We start from the raw sequence: 27,177 nt of genomic DNA, 5'->3' as shown, positions 1-27,177 counted from the left end.
ATCTTCAACCATGGGCTGTGTTTTGTTTATTTTCAGCCGTCTTGGATAATGAGAGGTTAACAGCGGAGGAAATGGATGAAAGGCGACGCCAGAATGTAGCCTATGAATACCTTTGTCATCTGGAGGAAGCAAAGAGGTGAGAATAATTGATTTTGAAACTGCTGGTGCTCTAAAAGACGATGTGACCTTTGGTACAGGGAATAATTTGGATGCATCTTACCTCTTGTCTCGGTTTCTTAGTGGCTATATAGTTTTGCTAGAAAGAACAACCAATCAAAAAAATCAAAGAAACTGCCTTCCTCTCCAAAAAAAACAGCTGACCTCTGATGTGTATTTCTAAGGTTCTCAAAGACTTCATGACAAGGGCTCTGTAGCTGTTTGTTCTCTTATTCCTAGCACTGGATGAGTTCTCCTGATGCTATGATGATTTTTTACCTTTTCTTTTTATATATCACTTATATATTCTCAATACTCTTAACATGCATACTTGTAATTCTTTAAGCCTAATGTCTTAGCATAGTCCTGGTATTCTATTAAGCCAGAAGACCAAACATCCTGAAGGCCTTGCACTTGGAGGCCAAAAAACCTTATGGTATCTTGAAAAACCAAGACTCCCTCTCAAACATGTCCTGTAAACTAAAATTAAGTCCATCTGGGGGAAAATACTTGGAGATAAGAAAATGTCACACTGTTCATTTAAACCTCTCAGTGGAGCATAATTTTTAAATATACTAATTTACAAGGTCTGTAAAATTGTATACGTGATCTACTGCGTGTGTACATTTTGGTCTATTCCACCTTGGTGAATTATTGCACCATAAAAATCCTTATTAGATACCGAGATTAAAAGCCCTTTATGCCTTAACCCTGTCTAACTCTTAATTCTAAAGCCAAAGGCATTGTGTCCCGTTGTCTAACTTGTATATGTCTGGTGCACTATTGCCTCCTGGCTTAGCAGTGCACATGAAAAACAGTTATTCCCTTCCTCTTAACTGAAACCTTTTACAAATTTAAATTGTAACAATGTATATTCCTTGCACACTGAGACCTCAATTCTTGCATATTTCTCCATGCATCCATATGTTTAATAGATCTGTAGTACTTTTCCCTGGATTGCTCGGACTGCTTTCTGGGCACTCAGTGTCTTTCTGGAAGTTCACTGCCAAAAGAGAGAAAACTTTTCCAACAGGGCTTTAGTGGGCATACTTAGAAAAAGTGCAATGATTATTTTGTATACTCCAACGGATTTGGTAGTATCATACATTATTGCACGGTATCTGCTTTTTCTTGATGTTATGGTATAGTAGAGTTTTGCTGAGTTGTCACCTTGAAGTTGTGCTGCTGACATTTGTTTCTCATCTTTTATTTATATGGTCTGTTGTGTTTTCCTGAGTGTTACCCTTCACTCAATCCTGCTGAATTAGATTTTTTCTGATTTTTGTTTAAAATATTGAAATAACTTTTATTCTTATTCTTATTTTCCCTGTCTGGGTGATGAATTTTGTGTAAATCTGTGTTAGCACGGCAGGCATGTTCAGCTGTAGTGACTTTACTGAGGAGGAAGTACTGAGTTTGTACAAGTTCAAACTCAGATCTACTGGCAGAATATAAAGGATTGAATTCCAGGACTTTTATTTTACCAAGAATTTATAGTATATTTTTGAAGGGACAGGGAGCACGCAGTTTATGCTGTAGTCCTTTAGGCACTTTATGAGAGTTATCACTGTTGTAAATTCGCAGAGACTGCTTAGTTACTAGTAGACAATTTTCCTTCCGTACAGACTTGAATGAAGTTTGAAGTAGTAAGCAAGATCTGACTGTGTTTCAAAATAACTCCTTCCCTTTGAATCCAAAGTCTACCAGCAAATGCGGGACAAACAGGAAGAGATGAGTTGCATTGTAGTAACTGTCCAAGCTTGAAGGAGCCCCAGATCCTTCACTTGTGGGTTCTTCCTGCATTCAGCCTTGGAGTAAATGCTAGAGGAGGTGCTGATTCTCACTTGAATTCCATGCTCAGGTCTGCAAAAAACCCAAAAACCACCTCAGGCAAAAATATATTTTACAGTAACAGCTTTAATATTTTCGTCTAGCTCTTGCTTAATCGTGGGTACTTACTCTTTAAATAAATCAGCTTTGACTCCGAAGTTCTTAGTGATCTTGTCTCTGCTTCTGAGTGTTGTCTTGATGTTGATGAGGTTGAGCAGCTGGGCATTTGATTTTTGCCGCACGTTGTCAGAAAAAAGAAGTGTTCACTCATGTCTCAGGGTGAGCATTGAGATGTTTCAAATAATGCCTAGTGGTAGCCAGTATGTTTTGTAAAGAATGAAGAAACAGCTGTGCTGCTCCAAATGCAAGTGGTGGTGTACAGCCTTCCTTGTATCCACCTTGGCAGTAGGAGCACATATTTTTCAAGTGGAAGGTCTGCTTGGAGAGCCTCAACCCTTATCCAACCTGTAACTCATGTTTGCTTAGTGGCATACAGGCTATTCATGTATATATGAGTGGGAGTTCCTGATTCCTATAGAGAAGACCATATCACTCAACTTAAGAGTTAAAGATTAAATCTCCTCCAGGAGGGGAGCAGACTTCTGAGTTTAATAATTAAGATATACAAGGGAGAGAAAAGGCTTGAGTTCACTGTCTACTTCCAGGAATTTTTTTTTCCTTCCTGAGAGGTTATTTTGTAAATTGCCCTTCGAGTTTTGTTTATTGCTACTAGTGCAGTCTAGAAGAGGGCTTTTGGCTGCTTTGTTAGTAAGGAGTTTATTTAGCAGAAGCAATTAAACAAGAACTATAAGAGATAAGTGTGTTTGAAATTAATGCCCTTGATCTGAGATTTTCTATATTTGAGTTCTTTGCCAGTAGTGTAACTGAGACGTAGCATCTGATTTAGATACTGTGGCTTTTTCTTGTACTATTGATTACAGTCCCTCTGAGCTGTGAGAGGGCTAATAATCTTTCTTCACGGTGAGAGAATGTCAGATTGAAAACTATATCTCTAAGGAGAAGAGGAGGACCTAAGAGCCAAGGAAGGTAGCTGGTGTACTCTGCGTCGCGCTCAGAGGCTGGAAAGGTGGATGTTGTAAAGGTGATGGTAGCCAAGGCAGAGTGAGAGGCAGCTGAAGAACGGCAGCTGGTGACTCCTCTCCTCTTCCCTGTAATCATGTTATATTATTACAGTATAGTATTGCATTCAAACACTGTAGTTTGTATTTATTTTTTCTTCTACAACATAAAGACAAGTAAAATCATGTGGTTAACAACATGCTGATTAGCATTGTTAGAGGCTTGCTAGCCCTTTAACCGAGCAACAGATATGGAATCTAGAAGCAAAGTGTTTTTTTTTTTAAATGTTAGAAGACAGGAAGATAATAATTGGCTAGCACCTAATTTCGTACTGAAGTAAAAAATATAGAAAAGTTTGAATTTCTGATCTGTTTGATGTGATGGCCCATGTGCAATGTAACTTTGGGCACTTCTGTACTCTATTTATGGCAATTTATAGCTGTTTGCAAGACCCGTCTGCTAATGAGCATACATCAGAAGAATTATTAGAGTTGTTTGATTGGTCTTTTTCGACTGTCACTGTTTTTCTATTGTTATTTAGTAGTTTTTTTTTTCAGTTAATAATGTGCAGCAGTCTTGTGAAACAGGAATTAATTCTTGCTAGTTGGAGAAAATTACACTCTGCTTCCCTAAGTTGCTCAAGATTGTGAAAGACTGAAATGAAATTTGGAGTTAAAATTAAGATTGTGAATAGAGGGATTCCTGGACTATGTGAAGAAAAATGGCTTTATTAATAAGTGTTGTTTAATACTTCAAATTTTCTTTTCCATGTTCTCTTGTTTGTTTGGATTGCTTTACTTTTTGTTTTGGTTTTGGTTTTTTTTTGTTTTTCCCTGTCTCCAGATCACAGTAATCGAATAGAAAAGCTGTGGCAGTGCAGATAAAACTGCAAAAATATACTCTGTTCTGTTGCCAGCTCATTCTCACAGAAGGGTAAGGGTATATTTGTCTTGAACAGAAGCAGCCTGAGACCTGATTTTTGTGGTCCTTTTCTAAGAGTCAGGGTGTTTTACTATAATATCCTTCATCAATGTTTCCACTTGGAGATTGGGTCAGATACTGGTTTTGGGTTGGTTGTTTGAATTGGTTTTTCATATGTGTTGTTTTGTGGTGGGTTTTTTTGTTTGTTTTCTGCTTCTCTCAGACACAATGCAAGTGTCATGTTAGATTGTAATCCAGGAGTATTCATAGGCAATATTTTATTATCACTAGTTATAAGTTGAAGTAACTTCTACTTAGCTCTTACTGCTTTATTTGGGCTTTTATCGGGTCCTGTTTGGACTTGAGGTATTTCTCTACAGATCCTGTTCTGTTTCGTGTGACCTCATGCAGTTGCAGGGAGTGGCTGTCTGGACTGGAAATGACTTGGAATGCACATTCACGACTATTTTTTCTGAGAAGTGGGTGGAGAGAGGTACAGAAAGGACAGTGGTGGAGTACCACCATCTTTGCCTCACTTCAGATACTTCTTTTATGACTCACTGGAACTGGTAATGAACAGCAGGCCAGGAGGAAAGAAACAGCTGTTTGTTCAGAGACCAGGTTTTTTCTTTTTGGGCGGTGCTTTCTGAAGGAGTACTGTGTATAATGTAAGGAGAAAGCAGCCCAAAATAACCAAAGCAAACATATGTTGCTAACAGTTCTTGGCTATTAAGTACTGTGGACTGCTTCTTAATAATCCTTATTTGCAAGAAATCAAGTTGGTCTTGAGGAGTGATAACTTCAGTGATGTTGTAGCTTCCAGACATTTAGGCCTATTTCGTTTCTAATGCTAAATGATCAAGGCAATTATCTTGAAGAAGATTTCTGTGTGTTTGATAATTACGTTCCTCTTGACTGTGGGCTTGGTACTCATCTGAAAGCTCTCCAGGACAAATGATCAATCTTTTTTGGCAGACATGGCAAGAGCAGCAATATCCTCATTAGCAAGAGCAGCTAAGAGAATTTTTACAGGTTTATGGCAGTGTTTGCAAGGAAGCAAAGAGGAACCTCATATTTACTTTTAAGGGGATAGGGAGTAGTAGAGGGAAAGATTTTAATGACAGAGTATCAGTATTGTCTTTGGTTCAGCTGCATGTTGCCAGGAAGAGTACATCAATCACTGGAAAAAATCTGACATTTGTTATTCAATTATTTCTTGCCCTCTTGTATCTTTGAACTGAAAATGCCTGTGTGGATAATGAGAATGTTCTTTTAGCTGTGGCTAGTACTTATTTTCCTAGCTCTCCGTCTGTACAAACCTTACTGAAAGGCATTGAAATATCCACCTACTTTTCTGGAGGATAACGCTCCTGATGTGATAAATTTATTTTACTTTGCCATTGTTAACTCTCTGAGAGATCTTTCTTTCATCTTTTGAGGTGATTCCTTGATTTGTTTAGAGCTGGTAGAATGAGTTATTTTGAGGAGAAGTTTTTGTTGGGGTTTTTTCCATGACTGTCTAATGCCCTTGTTCAGGTGAAATGGATGGAGAGCTGAGTCTGTCTTCCAAATTTTCTCTTCTTAACCATCTGTGAGAATGCCTTGCAAGTGTACATTTGTAACTGCACTAAAAATATTTGAGATTGCCTCTACATATGAATGATCTGCTGGAGTATGGGAATCCTCATCTTTCAATAAAACGAATAGTATGGTTAGTCAAAAAGATGCCATATCTGTGGTGTTGCAGTAGTAAGCAGTGAAAAAGTTTTTAAGCTATAGTTTTGTATACTGTTGGGAAGGAAAAAAAAGGCGCTGCCTTTTGCTCTCACTGCTTTTTCCTCTGCTGTGGTGCTACAGCGGCCATGCATCTTTTCCTTGGTATATTTCTGGGGAATTGCATTAGAAGAAGGGCTAAACGATACAAACAGAGGCATCTAGATGTGAAGGCACGATGTGCAACAGTTGGAATGAATTGTCTTTAACAATGCCTGGATTAGCTGCTAGTCATCCAGATCCCAGCATGTTTGCATTGGGTTTCGCTAGACCCCCTCTGAAGGCAGAGCGTAGTGAACAAATGCTGGTGAATCGTGGAGGTGGTACTGGACAGAGATAGTCATCGCTGTTTACTGTCAAAGGGTATGGAAAGGTTTATCCTTATCTGTAACCTGTAAATTCTCCATCTGGTTGCCAACTGAGAAGGTGTGCAGAAGATGTGAGGAGAACTTGATGACTGGTCACCCTCCATGTCAGGGCAGCAGGTCCTGGACCTCCTGATCCTTTTTGGGCCAGGTGTAATGGCCCTCTCCTGGGTGGATAGCTTGAACATCCTTTTCCCGCTTGAGCAAGAGCTTTTTCTTTTCTGGGGCAAGTAACAAAACTCTAAATTTCTATTTTGGCTTGTTAGATTTTTCAAAGCTATTTGAGTTGAAAGTGAAATCAAGAATGATGCTTTTGGTAGAGAAATAGAGGGTTAGAAATAGACCAATCAGCAGTGAAATGTTTTTTGGTAAACACATCTTGCTCAATAGAATAAGTCAATTTACAATCCTGATAGTTTTATAGTAATTAGTGGTGTAATTTTAATGGTTGTAAAGGTACCTGACAATGTGTCATACTGATATGAGCAAAGTCCTCTGAGTTAACAAGTGTGATTTTGGATTTCCATGCTTTGGAAGTCTTTAAGGGACTGATCTTGAACATTGTATCTCTTGATGAGGATCTTGTTTCCCAGGATGTTTGTTGTTGCACCACTGTGAAAGCCTTCCTGTGCTTCTCTTCCCTCCACCCTTCCCTGGGATGCAATTATGATCTTTGAAGAGTGGAATTCTAAATAAGTATTGTTGGTACCTTCCTTTAGATAGGACACCTGCTGTCTGAAACATGCTGGTGTCCCTTAGTCTTCTTTTGTGAGCCTTGTTTCTGTAGGATCAGTTCTCAGGCAAAAGATGATAACGCTTTAAATGGTGTCAGTGCTGGGTGCTAGACAAGGCAGGCAAAAAAAATTGATGTATTATACAAATATGGACCCTGAGGGTGAGCAAATCCATTGGGGAGTTAGGGAAAGGGAGACAGTTTTTCTTTATTGAGGTTTTGTTGTTCTGAATGGAATGCTTAGTATGCTGTAAGTCATTGTGTGACATAATTTGTCATTTTTGTAGTAGGAATTAAATGGCAGGCTAGCATTATTCACTGTCTCATTTCCAGCTTCTGACTTATGGTTGTACTGTGATCTCTGAAACTCCATTTGTCAGAGTTCTGTCCTCTTGTGTGTTTTCTGCCATCTCTTAAGATTTTTGCCAAATTCTCCTGTTACAGCAGCCACATGAAGAATAAGATGCTATCACAAACTATTACTTAAGGAGGTTTATATTATTTACTGTATGTCAGAAATCCTGTGAAACAAACTACTTTCCACATAAATAAATGTAGTTTTCAACACAGGAACAGGTTGATCATGTTACAGGTCCTTCTTGCTCAAAATGTAGCTGTCCTGAAATTGTGAATCTAGCTAAGTAACTACCAAAAACCGAAGTATGTGAATATGTTTGGGTCTTTACTGCTGCAGGTTTTCATACCAACTTTGGCAGATCAAGAACAATTTTTTCATTTATTTTCTTGTGAGCAAAACTATTGTTATATGTTTTATGCTTTTTTTTTTTTTTTTTTTTTTTTTTTTAGCCCTGACTAGACAACTTTAGGAACTTTTGCATTAGCACTGTGATATTTGGCAGAGTTATACCACAAAGGTTTCCAGTATTGATTTTATTGATGCTCCAGGCACTTCAAAAGTGCACAAAAATGACCTCATTTCAAGAATTTGTACTCACAGTCTGAGCACGTGCATGGAAATCACGTGTTGAAAATGTCTTTGAAGAATGTGATTTTGGACAAATAGCCTGCCTATTTCATGGTTGTGAGAAGGAGACGTTTAAGGCAGTCTAACTCTGTTGGTAAAGCACAAGCTTAGGTAGGCTTGTTTTCCTAATTAAAATACATTGGTATGGTATACAGAGAGTGTTATGAAGATCGGAGACCAGCAGTCAAATATGGCCCTGGAAAGAGAGTTAAGCTCTGTGCCCCTCCAGTCTCCCTCCGTTTCCTCATTCAGGGGGAAATGGAGCACACGCCTCTTGAAGAGGAAGACAGCGACCTCTGAAACGTGGTTGGTAGGGGAACACTGGAAGCAAGGAAGCGCCGCTGTGGCACTGACATGCTTACCAAGAGAAGACCCACATGATTCTCACCTGTGATCAGGAGCTCTGTGGCCAGTGCTCTCAAACTAGTGACTCAGAAGGTTACATGGAGGTTCTGTTTGCAGCTTTCCTGCTAATGCAACTGGTGAGGTATTCAGTAAGCAGAATGTGATGTGGAACTGAGCTTCAACCAACAGTGTTGGTACTGATACAGATCGTACCAGTTATTCTTCAGCATGATGTGTCAAGGTTACATACTTTATCTTCTTAGAGTTCTTATTTGCTGGAAGTGATATAACGCCACTCTTGAGGCCTGCACACTGGAACTGACCACCAGGTGCAGACTTAGATGGTGTGTTGGGCCACTGAGTCATCTCAGAGTTGAAAAACATCCCTGGCTAGGTCTGTGTTTTGGAATGGTAGGAGAATTGAAGGTTAGAAAATGTTATTTATGTTTCTGGCCCCTTCAAATAATTAGTTTTACTTGGAAATTATTGTTACTTAATGATGACCAAGAAATGGGCTTTCCTCATTGGTGGATAAAATCACTTTTTTCAACTATTGATGCCTTCTGTATTTTGTATGTCTTGCTCTGTTTTCTTTTTGTGCTGGAACATACTGCATAGTAGTCCTGTCATGAAATAAGCAGCCTTCTTTAGAGGCTTTTTCCATTTTTAAAATTTTCTACTCTAGTGTTTTTATTTATTCAATTTGCAACAGTTTCTGGGGAGATGGTTTGCTAGTTATACTTCCTCAGGCTTGTCTATGATCAGTCTGAGAGGAAAAGAGTGGCTTTTTATTTATTTTCCACACTATTTAAATTGTCTCAGGTTTAGCCAGACTCAACATTTTCACAAATGAAAGAGCAAAAGGTATGCCATATGATCAGTGTTAAGTTTTTGCTGTGTCTAAACTCCAGATCTGGTTGAATTACACCTACGATACTTTTCAAACATAAGGACACATTTGTGTAAATTTGTCATAACTCTCAATAACGCCATATTGTGGGAGAATAAAAAAGTTGCTAGTTGAGATGATGATGTTGTTTTTTTCCAGTCCTTGGTAATGAAGCCGAGTTTCCTTTGAAAGCTTGAAGACAATGTTACTTGAGAGACTGGCTGCCCAACAATACCTGATGTTACCTTTTTATTGTCATGTGTTGTCAGGAGAGCCTGGCTCTAAATTGCAGTTGATGGTAGTAGCTGCATTCTGTAGTAGTAGCTGTAGGTATTCAAGAATCTTTTTCTAGGAGGGGGATTTTGTAACAGTATGACTAACTGATTGAAAAGGTGCACTTACTACTTTAATTAGAGCTAGCTTCAGTAAAATTGTAAGTCCAGTATTGTCTATGCAGTCATGTGATGCAACTTGATTGAAAAAACAATTCTGGGTTAAATATTGTTTTCTGTACTGGTGAGAGGGAGGGAGCATAGTGGAAACAAGTAGCAGAAGTAGCAGAAAATAATTGAAAGTTTCTGCAAAAAGCTTATTGATGGCATATTGTTCTAATGCCTAATGTCGAAAAGGAATAGAGGTTGTTGCCCATCACCTGGGTTCCCTGCTCATTGAGAAATGTATTTGTATCGTTCATCTGGAAATTCCACATGTATTTCTGCCTTTTAAGGATGACAGGTGTTAATTTTAACACAAGTATGTAAGCTTTTAAATATAAAAGGTACTGAATAATATTTTCTGAAAACATAGCTTTGTCCTCTGGCTTAGCAAATGGTTAAGGAATGCTACACCAAGCAGGAACATTGCTGTATGTAAATTGCTCTAGTTTTGTAGTTATAATAACACCCACCTAAGAACCTGTTGAAACAGGTATGAGTACATTGAGATAGCTTATGTTCTAATTATGGGCCATTTATCTTTCGTTATGGAGACAGACAAAACTCACCGCCTCTGTGCCCTTCCATAAGGTAATAATTAAATTGTTTGGTCACATGTCCCTTCTACTTACTTTAGGTCTTCTAGTCTGAAGAAAGTGGATGTTTTTGGTGTTTTTTTTTTTGTTTTCCAGGTAAGGTACTTGGGAAGGTGTTGTGAAAACTGTTGCTATGATTTGGACTCTATCAGCATCTGAGTAGCTCTGTGTCCTCTCAGGAATCTTTGGTTCTAATGGTCCGTGGCATGCAAGTGGCAGTATCTTTTTGATAATAGTCCAGAATTTTTAAACTTATGTCATGTTTATCACATATTCAGTTAGTATGTGCATTTTTCTAGAACTTAATATTCAAGAGCAACTAAGTTTTGAGAGGAAAGCGGCAAAACCTGGAAAAACAGTAGTTTTAAGAAGAACTGAGTTTCTTTCTGTATTTTATGTATAGATATTTTCCAGGTGTTTCCAGAAACCTTTTCTTCCTGGTAAACACTACTTTCCAGGTCCTGCTTTAGGTTGCAAGCCCCACCTTTTTCCTGGGGTCAGGCTGCAGTCCACAGTGCAATGGTGTCTCATTTGGGATTTAAAGTGCACTGGGTTGCAGCAGGATCAATTACTTGCTTGTGTTTCAGATCAGTGCCAGTAACGTGGGTTTATAATCCCTGTAAGCCAAATTATTAACTTTGTTTACGTTATACTGTCAGCTCTGTTTTGTAGTTGCTCGGACTGTTGCTCTTTTGGACCCCTGTTGTCTTGAAAGTCACCTTTCTGTGATCTTATTTGGTCCAAGTCCTGTAAGAGCTTTAGAGTTCAGCTGCAAGTGAGGCATGGTCTGATTAAGACGCTTTAGAAAATGGCCTGTGGTTGTGCAGGTCCCTTTTTTAGAGACTAGAGCAGTCAGGTAGCAGGTCATCTTCAGGTGAAATTGTAGCTGAGCTTGCAGGTTACAGCCTCCAGTAGCTTGTACAGAAAAAATATCAAGATGCACCTTTGTTTTGAGAACAGTGATTTTTTTCAAAATGTTTTGCTGTAGTCTTTATTTTTGTCATGAGATCTGTGATACCATTTGATGAGATGGAAGGCAGCAATATAAGGGAAAATGAGTTATGAGGAGAAGAATGCCTGTTCCATGTTTTTTCCCCTGTTCTTGAAACGTAATAGTAGGATGGGAGAAGACATATAGGAAGATAGACTTAAGAACATCATTGTTGAACTGAAGGAGGGTACGTTTAGATTCGATATAAGGGGAAAAATTCTTTACTGTGTGGATGTTGAGGCACCCGAAGCAGTTTGCCCAGGAAATTGTGGCTTGCCCTATCCCTGTAAGTGTTCAGGACCAGTCTTGGATGGTCTGAGCAACTTTGTCTAGTGGAAGGTGTCCCTGCTTATAGCAGAGGGTTGGAATGAAAAAGGCCTTGAGGTCCTTTCTGACTCAAACCGTTCTGTGATTCTGTGAACATTGTAGGACCTCTCTGTGAGATTTAAAAGAGCTTGAGTAAGTGACACAAAGTCCTGAAATAACTAGCAAATACTTAATGAGAGTAAAGAAATGCTTGTGAGATAAACCGGTACAAGGGGAAGATTTAAGTTAAGTTAGTTAAAAGGACAGGATGGCCACACTATCTGTAGACCAGTGCAACCTAGGTTGTGGGCTGAAGCAGAAACATGAAGATGAGATGGTGTCTTAATTACTTTTGAAACTATGGCTGATTAACTCTGAACTCTTCTCCTTAATATTTTCTCTGAAGTATTACTGACTAGCATTTTAATGATGCCACTCTGTGTTAGTGTTATATCTCTTTTCAACCCCTAGTGCTAAGTGAATAGTATGCTTGAGTATGACAGCAGCAGCAGCATGAGACTTGTTTGGCATGGGATTTTGTTCACAAATTAGAAATGTATTAATATGACCAATTTTGTTGTTTTTGCACTTCAGATGGATGGAGGCTTGTTTGAATGAGGAGCTTCCTGCCACAACAGAGCTGGAAGAAGGATTGAGAAATGGAGTCTACCTGGCAAAACTTGGAAACTTTTTCTCCCCTAAAGTGGTTTCTGTGAAGAAAATCTATGACAGGGAACAGACTAGGTATAAGGTGAGTACTGTTGACCATGGATGCTTCTTTAGGTAGACATCTAAAATGGGAATATGTACGCATGGAAATACTGTGAGAAAATAAGCCTAAAGTTAATTTGTATTAGTCTTACCTGAGAAACTCTGCCTTCATTCTAGAACAATGGTTAAATTAAAGGGTGGGTGGACTCTTACCTTTATATCTAAACTTGCACTTAGGTAAAATAATTTCTTGTAAATGGTCAATATGAGTGTTTATAGAAGACTTCGGACTTCTTTCCTGCAAAAATGCTGTTTTCACTATCTGTGTTAATGAAACTCATTGCTGTTCTTCACAGCTGTGATATTTTGTTTCTAAGTGCCCTCCCTCTTGTTTCTGCCGGTTTTTATTTCAGGCAACTGGTCTCCACTTCCGACACACAGATAATGTGATCCAGTGGCTGAATGCCATGTCTGAGATTGGTCTCCCCAAGGTAACTTCTGTCTCGTACATACGAATAAATAAATAATCTCAGAAAAGCTTTGCATTCTGTGGAAACATTTACTGTTACAAAAAGAATCAGCACACTTACACTAGTTAATTCTTAAATTTCTAGATTTGTGTCCCTATAGAAACTCTCTCCTAGAACTTGCTGAAAGATTTCATTCTGCTACATGTGTGAGAATGACTAGGAGCAAAATAATTTATCCCTGTGTACCATATCCCTGGTATTACTTATCTTGCATAATATCTGCAATATGTCGTTCTTGCCTTGTTTTGAGCAGTATCCAGGCGACAGTTTGATTGTGAAAGTTTTTTTAGAAATCAATGCTAAACGTAGCAGCACAGCAGAAAATACTATGTTCTCTGTTTCTTCAGACTTTCCTGTTAAATTTTCAGGACAAGTTGAAAATGTTCCTGGTGTGGCTTAATCAAGTATAAATGATTGACTTGACTAGAGAAATGCCCAGATAAACTTTTCAGTGTTAATAAACACAGTTGCCTGACAGTGTATGGAACTGTGGTAGCATTGGGCTGATAGTCAAGTTTATTTGTAGCCATGTTATGCATAGTCTCATCAAAACTGGCATTGTGTAGTTTAAGTTGATGCATGTTTTCTTTGCATATGTACTTGCAAATTGAACACTTTGGTTTTGGCAAAGATTTTAAATAGCTTGTTGTGATTTACTAGTTGAGCTTTCCTGGGATCTATGATGATCTTACAGAAACACATTTGGTATTAGAAAATACTGAAACATGCTGTTAGGGTGGTTAGGTGAAAAGAAGTGAGGGATTTAGACGGAGAGGCATCAAGTGCCAGGTATGAGGTAAGATTTTTCAGATGCATTAGGCTTTGGGTGGAAGTAAATGTGTGAGAAGATGTTGAGGAAACTAGGTTGGGGTTCAGTACATTTACCTGAGATACTGGTGCTTTAAGTATTTTACCATGCAGAAAAGCCAGCGAACTGATGCTGTGGAATTAAGGGTCATTCAGTTGCTCTTGCCTTTACAGAAAGAGCAGTGCTATTTTGTTCTCATAGGCAACAGCAAAGAACCTTCAAATAGCTGGAAAATAACATACTTTATTGTGTTACAATAAATCAGGACTTCTGAAATAGTTGAAATGTCATTTGTTAAACTTGGAAGGCTTTGTGTTTGAAAGCTTTTGGGTCCAGCTAACTGAAAATATAGTATGCAGACCACCTCTGCGCTGGTCTGGGTTTCCAGTTTCCCTTTGAAACTGTCTCTCCTCTTGTTTCTCAACCACATTTAATCCAAACAAAATTGTGTTTTCTCTCTTCTCCTGTAAGTCTTTTTTCATCCTTTGGCTTTCACTGAGGTCCTTGCTAATACCTCATGACCCAGTCAGTATCTTGGTGTACACACAAAAGAAAGGTTCTGCCCATTCACATATGTTGAACTTGGCAGGAAAAGGACAGCTCTGATTTGTGTATTGGAAACAAAAGGAAGCATTGACACTTCATTAGGAGAAACACTGGTCCAGGGCAGAGAAGCTTGAAGAGTTGTGTTCCATGAGCCATTTCTCTAGTCCAATGTGGAACAATTGAGCTGATGTGATTTGGCTATATAGATTGAATATAATTCAGACAGCTACCTTTGTTTTATCTCTAGATATTCTACCCAGAAACAACAGATATCTATGATCGCAAGAACATGCCACGCTGTATCTATTGTATTCATGCACTCAGGTAAGGAATACTAGACAGAAATCTGATTGCTTCTGATATCTTTCTGCAAAGCTGAAACGTGACAGGAAAGACAGCTGAACTGAAGGCTGCATGACGGCAAGTCTTCTAGCAGAACAATCTCATCAGGTCAGCAAAGATTGATTAAGCCAATATTTTGCCTATGGCAGGGGCCAAATCAGATTCTGAAAGAAAAAAGCCAGTCAAGTATGTTGATATTACTACCTTTTCATTCTGGTTCCCACCCTCTCCGCTGTCTGAGCTAGGCAGAGTTAGGCATTGTTTAACCAAGAAGATAGTAAGGCACTGGCACAGATTACTCAGAGAAGCTTTGGCTGTCCCATCCCTGGAAGTGTTCAAGTCCAGGTTGGACTTTAGCAGCCTGGGATAGTGGAAGGTGTCCTTCCCTGTGGCAGTGGGATGAGTTGAAAGTAGATGGTCTTTGAGATCCCTTCCAAGCCACGCCTTTCTGTGATTCTGTGATCTGTGTTGAGCTAGCATGACAGGCAGAAAGTAGGAGGTGATTTTCTTTTCCCAGACCCATGTTTCTGCAGCTGTATGGGATCATCCCTCCTTTGTAGCGATTCCATTTCTCATCAGGCCGCAGGTGAATACATTAACCCTATTTTAGTGAGCCAAATCAGCCTAGTGAATACTTCACTATTAGAGATGCCACACCTGCAGTCCTGTGTCCAGTTCTGGGCTCTCCAGCATTAGAGAGACACAAACCAGCTGGAGAGAGTTTAAGGAAAGGTCACTAAGATGCTTAATGGACTAGAGGATCTCTCCTATCAGGACAGGCTGAGACAGTTGGGCCTATTCAGCTTATATAACATATAGTGCCATGGGAATCTCAACAATGTGTGCAGCTCTCTGAAGGGAGGATGGAGAGGAGAAGCCAGGCTCTTCTCAGTGATGACCCATGATATGATAAGAGGCAAGTGGCATAGTCTGAACCACAGGAGAGTCCCTCTTAACATCAGCAAATTTATCTGTGAGATTCTGCTTCATTTATCTGTGAGATTGACCAAAGAGTGGCACAGGTTGCTCTGAAATGTGAAGTCTCCACTGTTTTGATCCTCAAAAGCCATCTGAAATGATCCTGGGGAACTTGATCCTATGTGACCTGGTTTGAAAAGGGAGCTTCAACAAGACAAACTTGAGAGTGCCCTTCTAGCCTCAACCATTCTGTTATTCTTTGAAGACTTCATAGTGGTGGGCATAGTTACGTTCCACTAAGGGGGGAAGAGAAGAGTCAGCTCACTCTCTTGGTGATTATGAGCTATTATATTGGCTTACCTCTCCTTGAATCTGTATCTCCTAAAACTGTATCATTGCCAGAACCACAAGGAAAAATGCCTAGTTCTAATTATTTGCTTCTTTTATTTTCTAGCCTGTACCTTTTTAAACTGGGTCTTGCCCCTCAGATTCAGGATTTGTATGGCAAGGTAGACTTCACAGGTAAAAAAACCCCAGCACTTATGTATGCTGCCTTCATCTCATACCCTTCTAGATCAGCTATTGAACGCTTGTTTAAGTCAATTAAAGGATTGTTGCTGTGATATTCTTAATGTAAATAAAATTATAAATTAATGGCTGTGAGGAGTTTCAGTAATTTAAGAAAAAGAACTTAATTTGCCAGTTTCCGAGACAGGCAGTTAGACAGTCATTGGTTCATTTATTGTACTGTAAACATTTATTTCACAAATAACAATGTCTGAACGCTTTTGTCACTGTGGTAAGATGTTTAAGCCTTGCATCTGTCTTTTAGAGTTGTATGATATTTAGCATCCGTCTTTTAGAGTTGTATGATATTTAGCAACCGCATGTGTTTACGCACTGCATTCGCTTCTCTCAGTGTAGCCTGTTTGCGGGGAAAAAGAAAATCTTAAACTACTGCCTGTGTGTTTTCCTGACCTGTTGGCAACCACAGTTGAGGTACCTCAGAATGGAGTCGGTTTCCAGCTCCTCATGAGAGTTCTTGCATTGTTTTCTAATAAGAAAAACTGTAGAATACTCCCGTACGAGTTTCTGGGAGAAATGTAGATTTTAGGAGAGTGTGCAAAGTGTCTTAGCATTTTCATTTATTTTATTTCACTTACTGAGTTACATTCAAAGTATTATTTAAATAATAATTGTCATCTGTTGTAGCTGTCCTATTTTTTTTTTTAGCAGCAGTTAGTACAACAGTGCTAATGGATTGTTAATGATAATGCCGTGTAACACTAATTTAACATGTTTCAGAGGAGGAAATCAGTAATATGAGGCTTGAACTGGAGAAGTATGGCATTCAGATGCCTGCCTTCAGCAAGATTGGAGGAATTCTTGCAAATGAACTTTCTGTGGATGAAGCTGCATGTAAGGAAAAATGGCATTTTGTTTGCTTTTTCAAATCAGCAGATCGTTTAAGTGTTGGTTTTAATGCTGCAGGTTTTAAGGCTAGTACAGTCTTTCTGATAGGCCTTTTCGAAAACTGTGAAGATGTTTTTATTCTTTCCCTTGTGTATTTTTCTTTTTTCTGGAGCATGATGATTTGACTACCTAAAATATTGTAATTAGGAATTAGGTTGCTATTTTTTTCAAAACACAAAGCCATGATGAAATTAGATATACTTTGATAATTCTTTTGCTTTCCAGTTAATTTTCAGATGATTTTTCTGCTCTTTTCAAATAAGGGATTCTGGATTTCTTGATTTTTAACAGTGCTGTTTTATTTGGGACTAAGTGGCAGACTGTGGCTTGTTTTTCAGTGCATGCTGCTGTCATTGCCATTAATGAAGCAATTGACCGTCAGGTTCCAGGTGACACTCTTACAGCAATGAAGAACCCTAATGCTATGCTAATAAATCTGGATGATCAACTGGAATCCACTTACCAAGCCACTCTCTACAGAGCAAAGCAAGACAAGATGGACAATGCTAAAAATAGGGTAGCTCAGTTCTTCTTTCAAACCATTTGCGTGCGTTGCTATGTTGTATTGCAGTGTAAACTGTGGGGAATTTGCTGAATGTGTGTTAAGGTCATGTATATGTGGTCTTAGGTGGATTTACGCCTCCTGGCGTTCTGTTACGTTCCCCAGTAACTTATCTTCTTGCAGAAAACAGGCAAGAGTTAACTGCATTAGTCTGTTTAGCTGTCTGAAATACGGGCCACATAGATACAGAATTCCTGTCAACGTTTTTTTGTTGGGAGTGCATCCTTCTGTTTTCACAGATATGTTTTTCTAACAATGAAATGATGATCAAAACTGACTGATGCTGGAAGTGGTCCTTGTTGCTTTAGAATACTGTATAATACATGCCTAACTCTGTGTACAGCTTTCTGTGTTCTGGAGCTCTACTGTGTGTTCAGTAGAGCCATTAGATTGAAATAAGATGTGGTTCTAAACTGTCTGTATCAGAGTTTGACTATAGTTATTCCAAATGTATTTATGTCTAGGGCTTCTTTTTGCATGTGTAGAGGTAGTGTATGTATGGCCTGTCTCAGCTCTATATGGGTCAACATTTACCCTTCCTGACCTTTTCAGTTAGAAGGTCTGTAAGGGAGAAGGAAGCTGTAGAAACCCTGATTAGTTTTTATTTCATCTTCAGATTGCCTCAGAAAGTTCAGATAGAGAGAGAGATGTGTATGAAGAACTTCTGACTCAAGCTGAGATTCAGGGAAACATCAATAAAGTGAACAGTAAGTGTAATGTTATACTAATAATCTTGATTAAAAGAATACTTCAAAATAATACCTGTGCTCCTCTTTTTCTGTAATGCTGACAAAATTTCAAGGAAGTTCCCTTGTTTTTGTGGGTTGTTTTAGTGGTGGGGTGTTTTGGTTTTCTTGAGTTGTGTGGTTTTCTTGTTGTTAACTGGTTTTGGTTTTGTTTTGTTTTGTTTTTTTTAGTCATTATTAGTACATAGTTGTAAGCTTAATTCACTACGACTTCTGTAACCCTTGCTTTTGGAAATGGATTGTCCATGTTGCTGAACCCTTCAATTCTTCATTCTGAATAGTGCATGCCATTTAATAGCCCGTTTTTCAGGCTAATAATTCATAATTGACTTTATAATTGATTCTGGAAGTGTTCCTTTTGGATTACATACCTAACTTGTTGTCTATCAGGTCTAAGAGTATTTCTTTCTGAGTGGTAGGTTGTGTAAACCATGGCACTTTCTCAAGACTCTGTTTTATTGTTGCTAGCACATGCAGCCATATCAAAGATTGACCTGGCTTTGGAACGAGGAGATGCTTTAGCACTGTATGAAGCTTTGGCAACACCAGCCCTGGGACTTCGAGGATTGCTACGAGAAAATTGCGATTGGTATTTCAAGCAGTTCTTGAGTGATAGACAACAGAAACAGGAGGTATGGTGTTGGGGAGGATGAAACAAGAAAGCCTTTTAAATATGACTGCCCGGCAAAAGAGTTTGAGAACATAGAAACTATAAGTGAGATTGAAATGAAAGCAATCTTTGAGATACCTTAGTTGTGACCCGTTGAATGTAGTCCCCTCTGGAGGAAACAATTCCCTCTGCAAGTAGGCCCTGCAGCTTGGCAGACGGGGCCCAAAGAATAAGATTTAAGGTTTAACACGTAAACGTAGTATAGTAATGTAGTGATTCTTATAGGTTGTGTGGAAATGTTATAAGATATGCATGCTGTAGTAGATTGGTTAATGAGAATCTGCATATTCAACACTGAAGATGATTTATTGTATTGTAACGGGAGCTTCGCTCTTTTCGCTCTCTTTTTGCGCTTTCTTATCTCTCTTCTCCCTTATCTCTTTGCTCGCTCTCGCGCTCCTCTTAGCACCCTTTTCTTTCTTTGTCTCTTTTTCTTCCGTCTGCACTTCTTCACCCCCTCCTTTCTACATGCTCTCCGCTCTTAAACCTTTGCCGTTGACTCTCTTACACTTTAAGCCTCTCTTCTGTCGGCCCTGCTCCGAGCTGCGGCTGGCAGCTCGCAACAGGGCCCTGCACCCATGCCCTTTGCAATAAACTACAAGTTATACGACTTGGCTTCAAAGAGATCTCATCTCCGTCCGTCCCTACCGTGCGGAACCCCCCGTCACTCCTACAGTATGGAAAAGTATAGATTACCCTGATTTGTGAGGTTTTTTTCCCTGCCTTTCACCATACAACTGTGTACTAATCACTTGGTATATACCTCCATTACAGTTTAGTGTTGTCTAGAAAAAGTCAGTGTTAAGAGATGGAAGCATTGAGTAAGCCTATTATTTAGGCTTTATCTCTGCATGTGAAAGGCCAGTATAATTTTTGTATGTAGGTGTACATATAATAGACCAAACCTTAAACTGCCAACTTGTGTGTGTATAGAACTATTAAAATTAAGGTGTGTCCTCCCTCATTTTGCTGTTGTCAGTGCCTAAATAATGTGAATACATGTGTTTTATAAACACCTATCAGATAAGCCTGAACTACTTTCACTGTGGAGAATACTATCGTAGACCGCTTGAAGGCATGGTGCCTAGGGACATGGTTTAGTGGTGGATTTGGCAGTATTAGGTGTATGGTTGGACTCAGTGCTCCTAAGGGTCTTTTTCAGCTTCAATGATTCTGTGATGCTACCCAAGTTATTAAAGTCCTCCTACTTATTTTCTATTTGTATTTGTGTAATATCATAATAGTCCAAGAAGCGTGTATGTATAAGCCAATGCTGCATGTTCTCCATTTTGATGTTCTGCTAACTCTGTAGTTGCTCAGAGGTGAAACGCAACATTACTTAATGGATTGTTTCATGCCAAACTGCACAATTGCTAGTCTCACTCCAGCAACCAGCTCATGTACAGAGAGCCTTTCCCCTCAAGGTTGTGCCTTTTGTCTTAAATATGTTATCACTTTGGAAGCAATCTTGCCTTTTATTGCTATGTCCATGGGACTGCAGTTCTGATATAAAAAAGATCAGATTGTACACATACAATCTTTCAGCACTTGAACTTAGAATCTGGTGAGTAATTTCATATTTCCTTACGTATATTCTTTCTGGTTTAAGTTCAAGTGGAGTATTTTTATTGAGGTAATTGAAATTAACTTGGCATTGTTTCACCCTTACAGTTTCTGTTTTTTCTTTAGGCTGGCCTTACAGGTCCTCTGCAGAAGGAAGAGTTGCAGTTGGGAGTGGATGCTGCTAACAGGGCAGCGCAGCAGTACCAGCAAAGTAAGGATCAGCAGAAATTTCTGTAGCAAAGTCACTGTGGATGTGATCAAGAAAATGAAGCAGCACAGTATTTGAGTTTATTATGAATGGTCATTGTGAATGTTCTTTAAGTATTTTACAGCTGCTAAGAACATGAAAGAGAGTTGGTTGCCCTAATTATTTGCAGTGTCTTTTATCTGACTCTTACAATGTGGCTGGAGATAACAGCATTAAAACATTAATTTGAATTAAGAAACACTGAATTTTTGCATCCATCTTAAATAACCTCTTTTTATAGAATACTTTTATGAATTTTTATGCTGTGGATCTGTGAAGAAAATCTGGATTGCTCCAAGAGATGGGAAAGATAGTTTTATCTGCTGATCATTCACACTGAGCTATAGAACCATTACTGTTTCCAAATATCAGGTAGCAATTAAAATGCCGATAATTTGCTGATTGGTTTTTGATAGATGCTTCTGAGACTGCACAGAGTTCTCTTACTGTCCAGGAGCAATTTACTTTGTGATAGGTAGAAAGGAGAGTAACAGAGGTTGGAGGAGAGAGGATTTAGAATACAAGAGGAAAATAGCGAATGCTGAATTAAGTAGGCAGCTACCTTTGAAGTGCCTTATTTGTTAGGCATGGAAGTCTACATTTGTTTACCTTCTTGTGGTGTTTTAAGTTAGCCAGCATGTACCCAATATGGAGTGCCTGTGTTACTGCCTTGAGCAGGATAGAGGTAGAAAGGAAGAGAAAATCGGTATGATTCATCCATCCAAAAATTTGCAATGAGGCTTCTTACTATCAGAATAGTGAAATGGTAAAACAGTCCCTTGATAACCAGACAAAAAGGTGAACTAGTATTAAATATGAACATTGTGTGTTTTGATGGTCTTCAGTAATGGAAGACTAGCTAACTAGTGTAGGGGGTGTATGGATCTGAGAGTTTGGCTCTTTCCCTGCAGTTTGGGTATTATTCTTTTTCTAGTTAAGTATTTGAGTTAAATGAAAGTGCTAGTAAGTATTATGGGAGTCTCAGCTGTCTGCCTTCCTCATTTTTTATGCTCTTTGAATTTCTAGAACTGGCAGCAGTAGCCAAAATTAATTCAGCAATTCGAATGGGTGATGCTGAGAAGACTGTGGCAGAAATGATGAATCCAGAGGCCCAGTTACCAGAGGTTTATACATTTGCTGCAGATCTTTACCAAAGGGAGCTGGCCACCTTACAGCAACAGAGCCCTGAAGTAAGTATCACCTTCTCTGTTATTTCTGAAAGTTGGCATGGGTCACTGGGTCCACCTTGTCTGTTTTCCTAAATGCATTCTCTGGAACAAACCTGTCTTGAGTCTTCCCAGAGCTACTTTGATGTTTAGTCTGTTCTGATGTGGTTTAATCCTTTGATCTTGATCTGATCGGCCTTGTAAGACTTTACTTCAGTCTCTTACTTAGTGATCGAGCTTTGTTTATGATACTCACCTTTCTACTTTGTTGTCTTAAAGGATGTCTCTTTGCCTTGTTACGTGTCTCTTCTGACAGCTACTCCATTGTTCTCTGTGTGCAGCAATAGTTTGTATAGAGTGAATAGAATTAATTTGTTGTCCTCTTTGTATGCAGGGTCACCTCACCCATCCAGAACTGTCTGTTGCTGTAGGGATGCTGTCTTCTGTGGCCCTGATTAACAGGGCTTTGGATTCAGGGGATATGAACACAGTGTGGAAACAACTGAGCAGTCCTGTCACAGGCCTTACAAACATTGAGGATGAGAACTCACAGAGGTGAGGAATTCAAGGAATTGTAGCTATCCTTGATGGTGCTCTGTGGCTTCATGAATTTTCTGTTCCTTCTCTTAAATTTTACATGATTTCTACATTCTTTCTTGCAGTATGGATTTAATCTCTGCTATCTCTTGAATCTTGTTTTTGTGAATACTGTTTCTTATTGGTCTGATTCCCGTGCTGTCTTGTGGATTTCACATTAAAATCGTGCTGTAATACCATTAGGTTGTCACTAGTACTTATGCCAGCTCACCCATTTTCTTTGCCCTGGACTCTTACTCAGCGTTTCAGTGCTTTTTTCTGTTTGGCAGTTTTGTCTGATTGAACCTACTTCACATTTGTGCTGATATCCTTCACACACACAAGCATTTCTCTTTCTCCCCATTTTCAGTTTCAACTCTTATGTTACCTCTCCCACTTAGTGTGCAGTTCTCAGTGCTGGGTTGTGTGCTCCCTGAGCAGCTTGTTGCAATGTCATGTTTACTGGATTTGGGTTTTGTTTTCTGACAGATACGTTGATGATTTGGTGAAGCTGAAAGCTGAAAGAAGTGCAGAAGGAAATGAATTTATCACATGGAATGATATCCAATCATGTGTTGATCATGTGAATAAAGTTGTGCATGAAGAACATGAAAGTAGGTTTTTCTGTTCAATTCATGGTAGACTGATTGTAGCTTATAAGTAGTGCTAAAATTAGATGTCAATCCAAAAAGTTATTGATTGACTTGTAGTTGTGTTATGCATTAGATATCCAGGAAGATCTTAGTTGTGAACAAGACTTGGTGTTCTGTATAATGAAAGTCTTGATTGCAGGACTTTTTGTTGATGGAGAAATCAGGCAGTCTGTTGTGTTTGTGGTATTGATGTCAGTATTTCAAAGCTGTTTATTAATACTTCCAGTGTAAATTTCTACTCTTTTTGGGTTGGAAATGCATTGTCTGCTGTCAGCATCTAGGATTAGTCTAGAATCTTCTCATTTTGCTTCAATCCCCCAATTTTAGGCTAGTATTACCAAAATCTCTCAATTAGTTGTAGCCTTGTCTTGGAGTGCTCCATCCTTCTTCCTAATTTGCTGCATTCAGTAGAAGAGATTTTTCTTGAAGTCTTATCCTTTTATTTGATGGCTACTTTTTCCCTGTTCAGGTTTTCCTCTTCTTCCTTTTATTCTTTTTTTTTTTTTTTTTTAATCTGCATTGGTCTTTTTACCTTCCCAGTATTTCAGTATTTCATTCCCTGGTTTAGTTGCCAGTGATTTAGCTCTGTAATCAGAAGATGTGCAAAAACTCTCTGAAGTTGCAAGTGTCTAACACAGATCACTGGTGATACTCCTGCTCCCTGGGTGCAGGGACAATGATATTTGTGCTCTCACAGTGGCCATGCTTCTGAAGTTAATCCTTCAACTGTACCATGTGTCTTACGCCCTACAATCGCACTGCTCAGTGTTTCCCTAGGCGGCTTATTGACCTGGAGCATGGAAGCCTGTTTCTTTGCATTCATATTAAAGGTGTGCTCGAGGAATCACCACTAATGCATTGCACTCACTTAGAGGCATTGGTCAGTAGTCCTATATTGAAGAGAAAGGGAGAGGTGTAGTATATACATACATATACAGTGCGAGGTTCAACGAGACTTGGAGCAGCCTGGTCTGTAGTCTTCTTGGCCTAGTGGAAGGTGTGCCTTGCCCCTGGCAAGGGGCCTTGGAGCTAGGCGATCTTTAATGTCCCTTCCAACCCAAACCACTCTATGCAGCAAGTGTGAATACTGAAAATTATATACTCATGAAGGAAAAAAATTACCGTTGCAAGCTGAAAATGGTGAATGAGTGTTAATCTAATTCTATGCTTCTGGCCCTTCAAGTTTTTTACTTTCTGTTTCTCAGTAGTATTTATGTTAATAATGGTCTTGTAACAGTGATAAAAGACTGGGTGTGAGTGTAATTATGAAAACTTTATCAGAAGAGAAAACTGGAGTAATTCTTCTTGTACTAAGACAGTATTAGTTGACGTAAAATCCAGAGTGGAGATAGAGGAGTCCTTGAAAATAGTACAGTTAAACAAACTTATTCTTCATTAGACCCTTGTGATGTTCTGTTTCGTATGGTTTAATTTTGTGGGTTTTTTTCTTGTTTTCATTAAGGGTTCTTAATTTTTGTTTATGACCAATACTGAAAACCTCCTGAGTTTGACTCTAACTTTGAAGCTATATTTGTAATATTTATAATTTTATAATATTTAGTATCTCAGCAAGGCTTGGAGCTTTGCATCATAAAGCGGGAGAGATTTGTCACAAGTGTGGAGGTGATGATAAAGTTTGTGTTGTACACTGAGACAAGCCGGTGTCTTCTGCCACTCCTGGTTTCTGTACTTGGTGTGTTTCACTTTGCAAAGCTTATACTCTCGAGAGGGTTAACTTGTAAATTAAAAGCCTGCGGTCTTGGTTAACTTGTTTTCTGCATCTCCAAATAGACACTATGTTTCCTATTTGGGTCACCTAAGTAGATTTGTTAAAACCGCACAAACGGGGCGCCGCATTGGTGGTGCGCACACTGGTGCTAGTTTTATAGTGTCTTTATAGTATCTTTCTGTGTAAGAGGTTACAGTGGAATTCTAAAAGTCTGTGTAGTCCCAACATCCTGTTTCTTTTAACGCTCCTTGTCCTGTAAGAAAATCTGCAGAAAGTCCTATAATGACGTAAGTTGTTCTCCTGGGAAATTTCCTAATTCTTTGGTCTGCTTCGTATATGCCCTTATAGAAAGATATGTTTATCTTCTCTCTATGAATAACTTGAATTAGTCAGAGAAGGTCCTCAAGCTTTGTGATTGTATATAAATGTATGTGTGTGTGTATGAGTGTATTTTTTTTCTGTGTGCTTTCTTATCGTATCTGGTTTTTGATAGAAACCATGCCATTGTTTTATGTTGCAGTTCTTGCAATGTCCTTAGCATATATTCTTCCTTGATCTCTACTCTATCCAAATGTAATCTCTTCCCCAAGGTGTTCTACTTTCTTAATCAACTTCTGTTTTGTGAGCCTTGTGTTGAAGAGTCACAATCTTTGAATACAAGCAGAGTTGGAGATTCCCACACTGATCTCCTTTCTTTTATCTAAAAGAGTTCTTTGTTCTGCACTGAACCAAACCATGGCTGGATCCCTCTTTAAGTAGAGAATTGAATCAGATGAACTCTGGGATTCATCTCAACCTGAGTTATTTCATGATTTTCAGGATCAGTTGCTATAGATGTAGATTCTGTTTGCATTTAGCTAACTGTAAGGTCTTTATTTTGCTGAACAGTAAATTTTACTGTACTTGAATAGCATCCACTTCTCTGATAATACAGCTGATACTACATATGTCCTTAATAAAAGAGTTTTCTAAAATACAAGGTTACTGTATTTTTCAATGGTATTCCATGGAGGGCCTTAGTTTCATGTGAAGATTTCTTTCCAAGCCATAACCTTGGAATATTGTGAACTCTGGCCATTTAGGCTTTCTAGAAGCTCTGAGCTGGATGTCTGAGGATTCAGTTTTGTTGCTGCATGTGGTCTCCCTGAGGTGCTTTTTTTTTTTTTCCTTTGAAACTTTATTTTTTTTATTGCAGCGCTCAAGAATTACAACTACTTTGGAGAGGAGAAATAGCTTTGGTTTCTTTGCTAGTAAATAATGTTTTCTGTTGAAAAAATAATGTGGTTCTGAGCTGTTACTTGATTTAGGAAGGACTAACTGCACTTTTGTTCTGAAGCAATGCTTGTGATTATTGTTAACCAAGAATGGAACTTCGTCTTTCTCCTCCCCCTTTGCATTCCTCCCTAGGGATTTTGGCAATTGGTCTTATTAATGAAGCTCTGGATGAAGGGGACACCAAGAAGACTCTTCAAGCCTTACAGACTCCTGCAGCAAAATTGGAGGGTGTAGCCCCAAAGGTAGCACAGCATTACCAAGATACACTACTTCGAGCCAAGAGAGAGAAAGCGCAGGTGAGTGCAGTTAAATGCACCTTTTGAAAGACCTTTGCATTAGTGTTGCTGTAATGTTACTGGTCTTGAAAGTCCGGAATCAAAATTGGCAATGGAGAGTGGGCATTCTGCATACCTTCAACTGATCTTAACCAATCAGAAAGAGATTTCAGCTAGCAGTGTCAATCTGTGAACTGTGGAGATGGGTGTAAGGATATTAAGAGCACATGGTGGCTTACTATAGCTAAACTCGGGTCCCAAGTGAGGTACGTATCTTTTTTGTGGAAAAAATAATATTCATTATCTGGTTTTGTGAGGAGACCATGTTCATTCCAGGAGTACTGAACTTCTGCTTGCAAGTTTTCTGCAAGCTTAAGTACTTTATTCTCATGTTCTGTGTTAAATGTACTCTGAAGTATAGTTATATATATGGCAAAAAAGAAAGTTTCTGGAAGTGGAAAAATCTGTAAAGTGATAAATTAGAAAAAAGATGTGAAACAACATGCATACATGCTACCAGCAAAATATATATGCTGTTGTTCACCTGATGACACTTCCATTGCTTATGGCTTTTTTGAGCTGAAGTTGTCATTAGCCATTAGCCAAGGACTTCTACCTACTTGTACATAGTTGCAGTTTTCACTAATTGAAAGGTGAAGATGAAGAGAGGAAGAACAAGTTTCATCTTACACCTTTCATCAAGGTATAAGAAAGGATGACAAGTGCAGGTGTGTGTATGCAAGTGATTTTTGGGTAGTAGGGAGGGGACACTGGTTTTTTTTCCCGTATCTATTTACAGAGAAGTAGCAGATGTCTGCTTTCAGTGACTTGAGAGTGTTTTGTTTTCTTTTTCCTGCTGTGGAGCTCATTGTTCAAGTAGCAGTGTACAGTTTTGTACAGAGGCTAAGGTCTAGATTGCGTTGAACATTTTGTTTTTGACTAAAGGTAAACCAGTATGATGACAATAGAAAACCGTATGCCAT

At 38.9% G+C, this 27,177-nt stretch overlaps 1 protein-coding gene across 2 annotated transcripts in view; it reads left to right on the top strand.

The window, feature by feature from the left end:
• IQGAP1 (IQ motif containing GTPase activating protein 1) overlaps window positions 1–27,177 on the top strand; it is a 53,567-nt gene that overhangs the window by 1,772 nt on the left and 24,618 nt on the right. For both annotated transcript variants that reach the window (XM_054272807.1, XM_054272808.1), the window contains exons 2-15: window positions 37–136; window positions 11,999–12,155; window positions 12,529–12,606; window positions 14,247–14,323; window positions 15,714–15,781; window positions 16,565–16,678; window positions 17,071–17,249; window positions 17,911–18,001; window positions 18,509–18,672; window positions 20,400–20,484; window positions 21,547–21,710; window positions 22,081–22,241; window positions 22,752–22,876; window positions 26,052–26,215. In XM_054272807.1, coding sequence (XP_054128782.1) covers window positions 37–136; window positions 11,999–12,155; window positions 12,529–12,606; window positions 14,247–14,323; window positions 15,714–15,781; window positions 16,565–16,678; window positions 17,071–17,249; window positions 17,911–18,001; window positions 18,509–18,672; window positions 20,400–20,484; window positions 21,547–21,710; window positions 22,081–22,241; window positions 22,752–22,876; window positions 26,052–26,215 — 1,727 coding nt within the window. The remainder of the gene's footprint in view (window positions 1–36; window positions 137–11,998; window positions 12,156–12,528; window positions 12,607–14,246; window positions 14,324–15,713; window positions 15,782–16,564; window positions 16,679–17,070; window positions 17,250–17,910; window positions 18,002–18,508; window positions 18,673–20,399; window positions 20,485–21,546; window positions 21,711–22,080; window positions 22,242–22,751; window positions 22,877–26,051; window positions 26,216–27,177) is intronic.

The sequence above is a fragment of the Melozone crissalis genome, unplaced genomic scaffold, assembly GCF_028551555.1.
Source record: "Melozone crissalis strain CALT ecotype California unplaced genomic scaffold, PUWL_Pcris_2 ptg000014l_1, whole genome shotgun sequence".
Taxonomy (NCBI): domain Eukaryota; kingdom Metazoa; phylum Chordata; class Aves; order Passeriformes; family Passerellidae; genus Melozone; species Melozone crissalis.
Note: the sequence above shows the minus strand (reverse complement) of the source record. Positions and strands in the feature narration are given on the sequence as shown.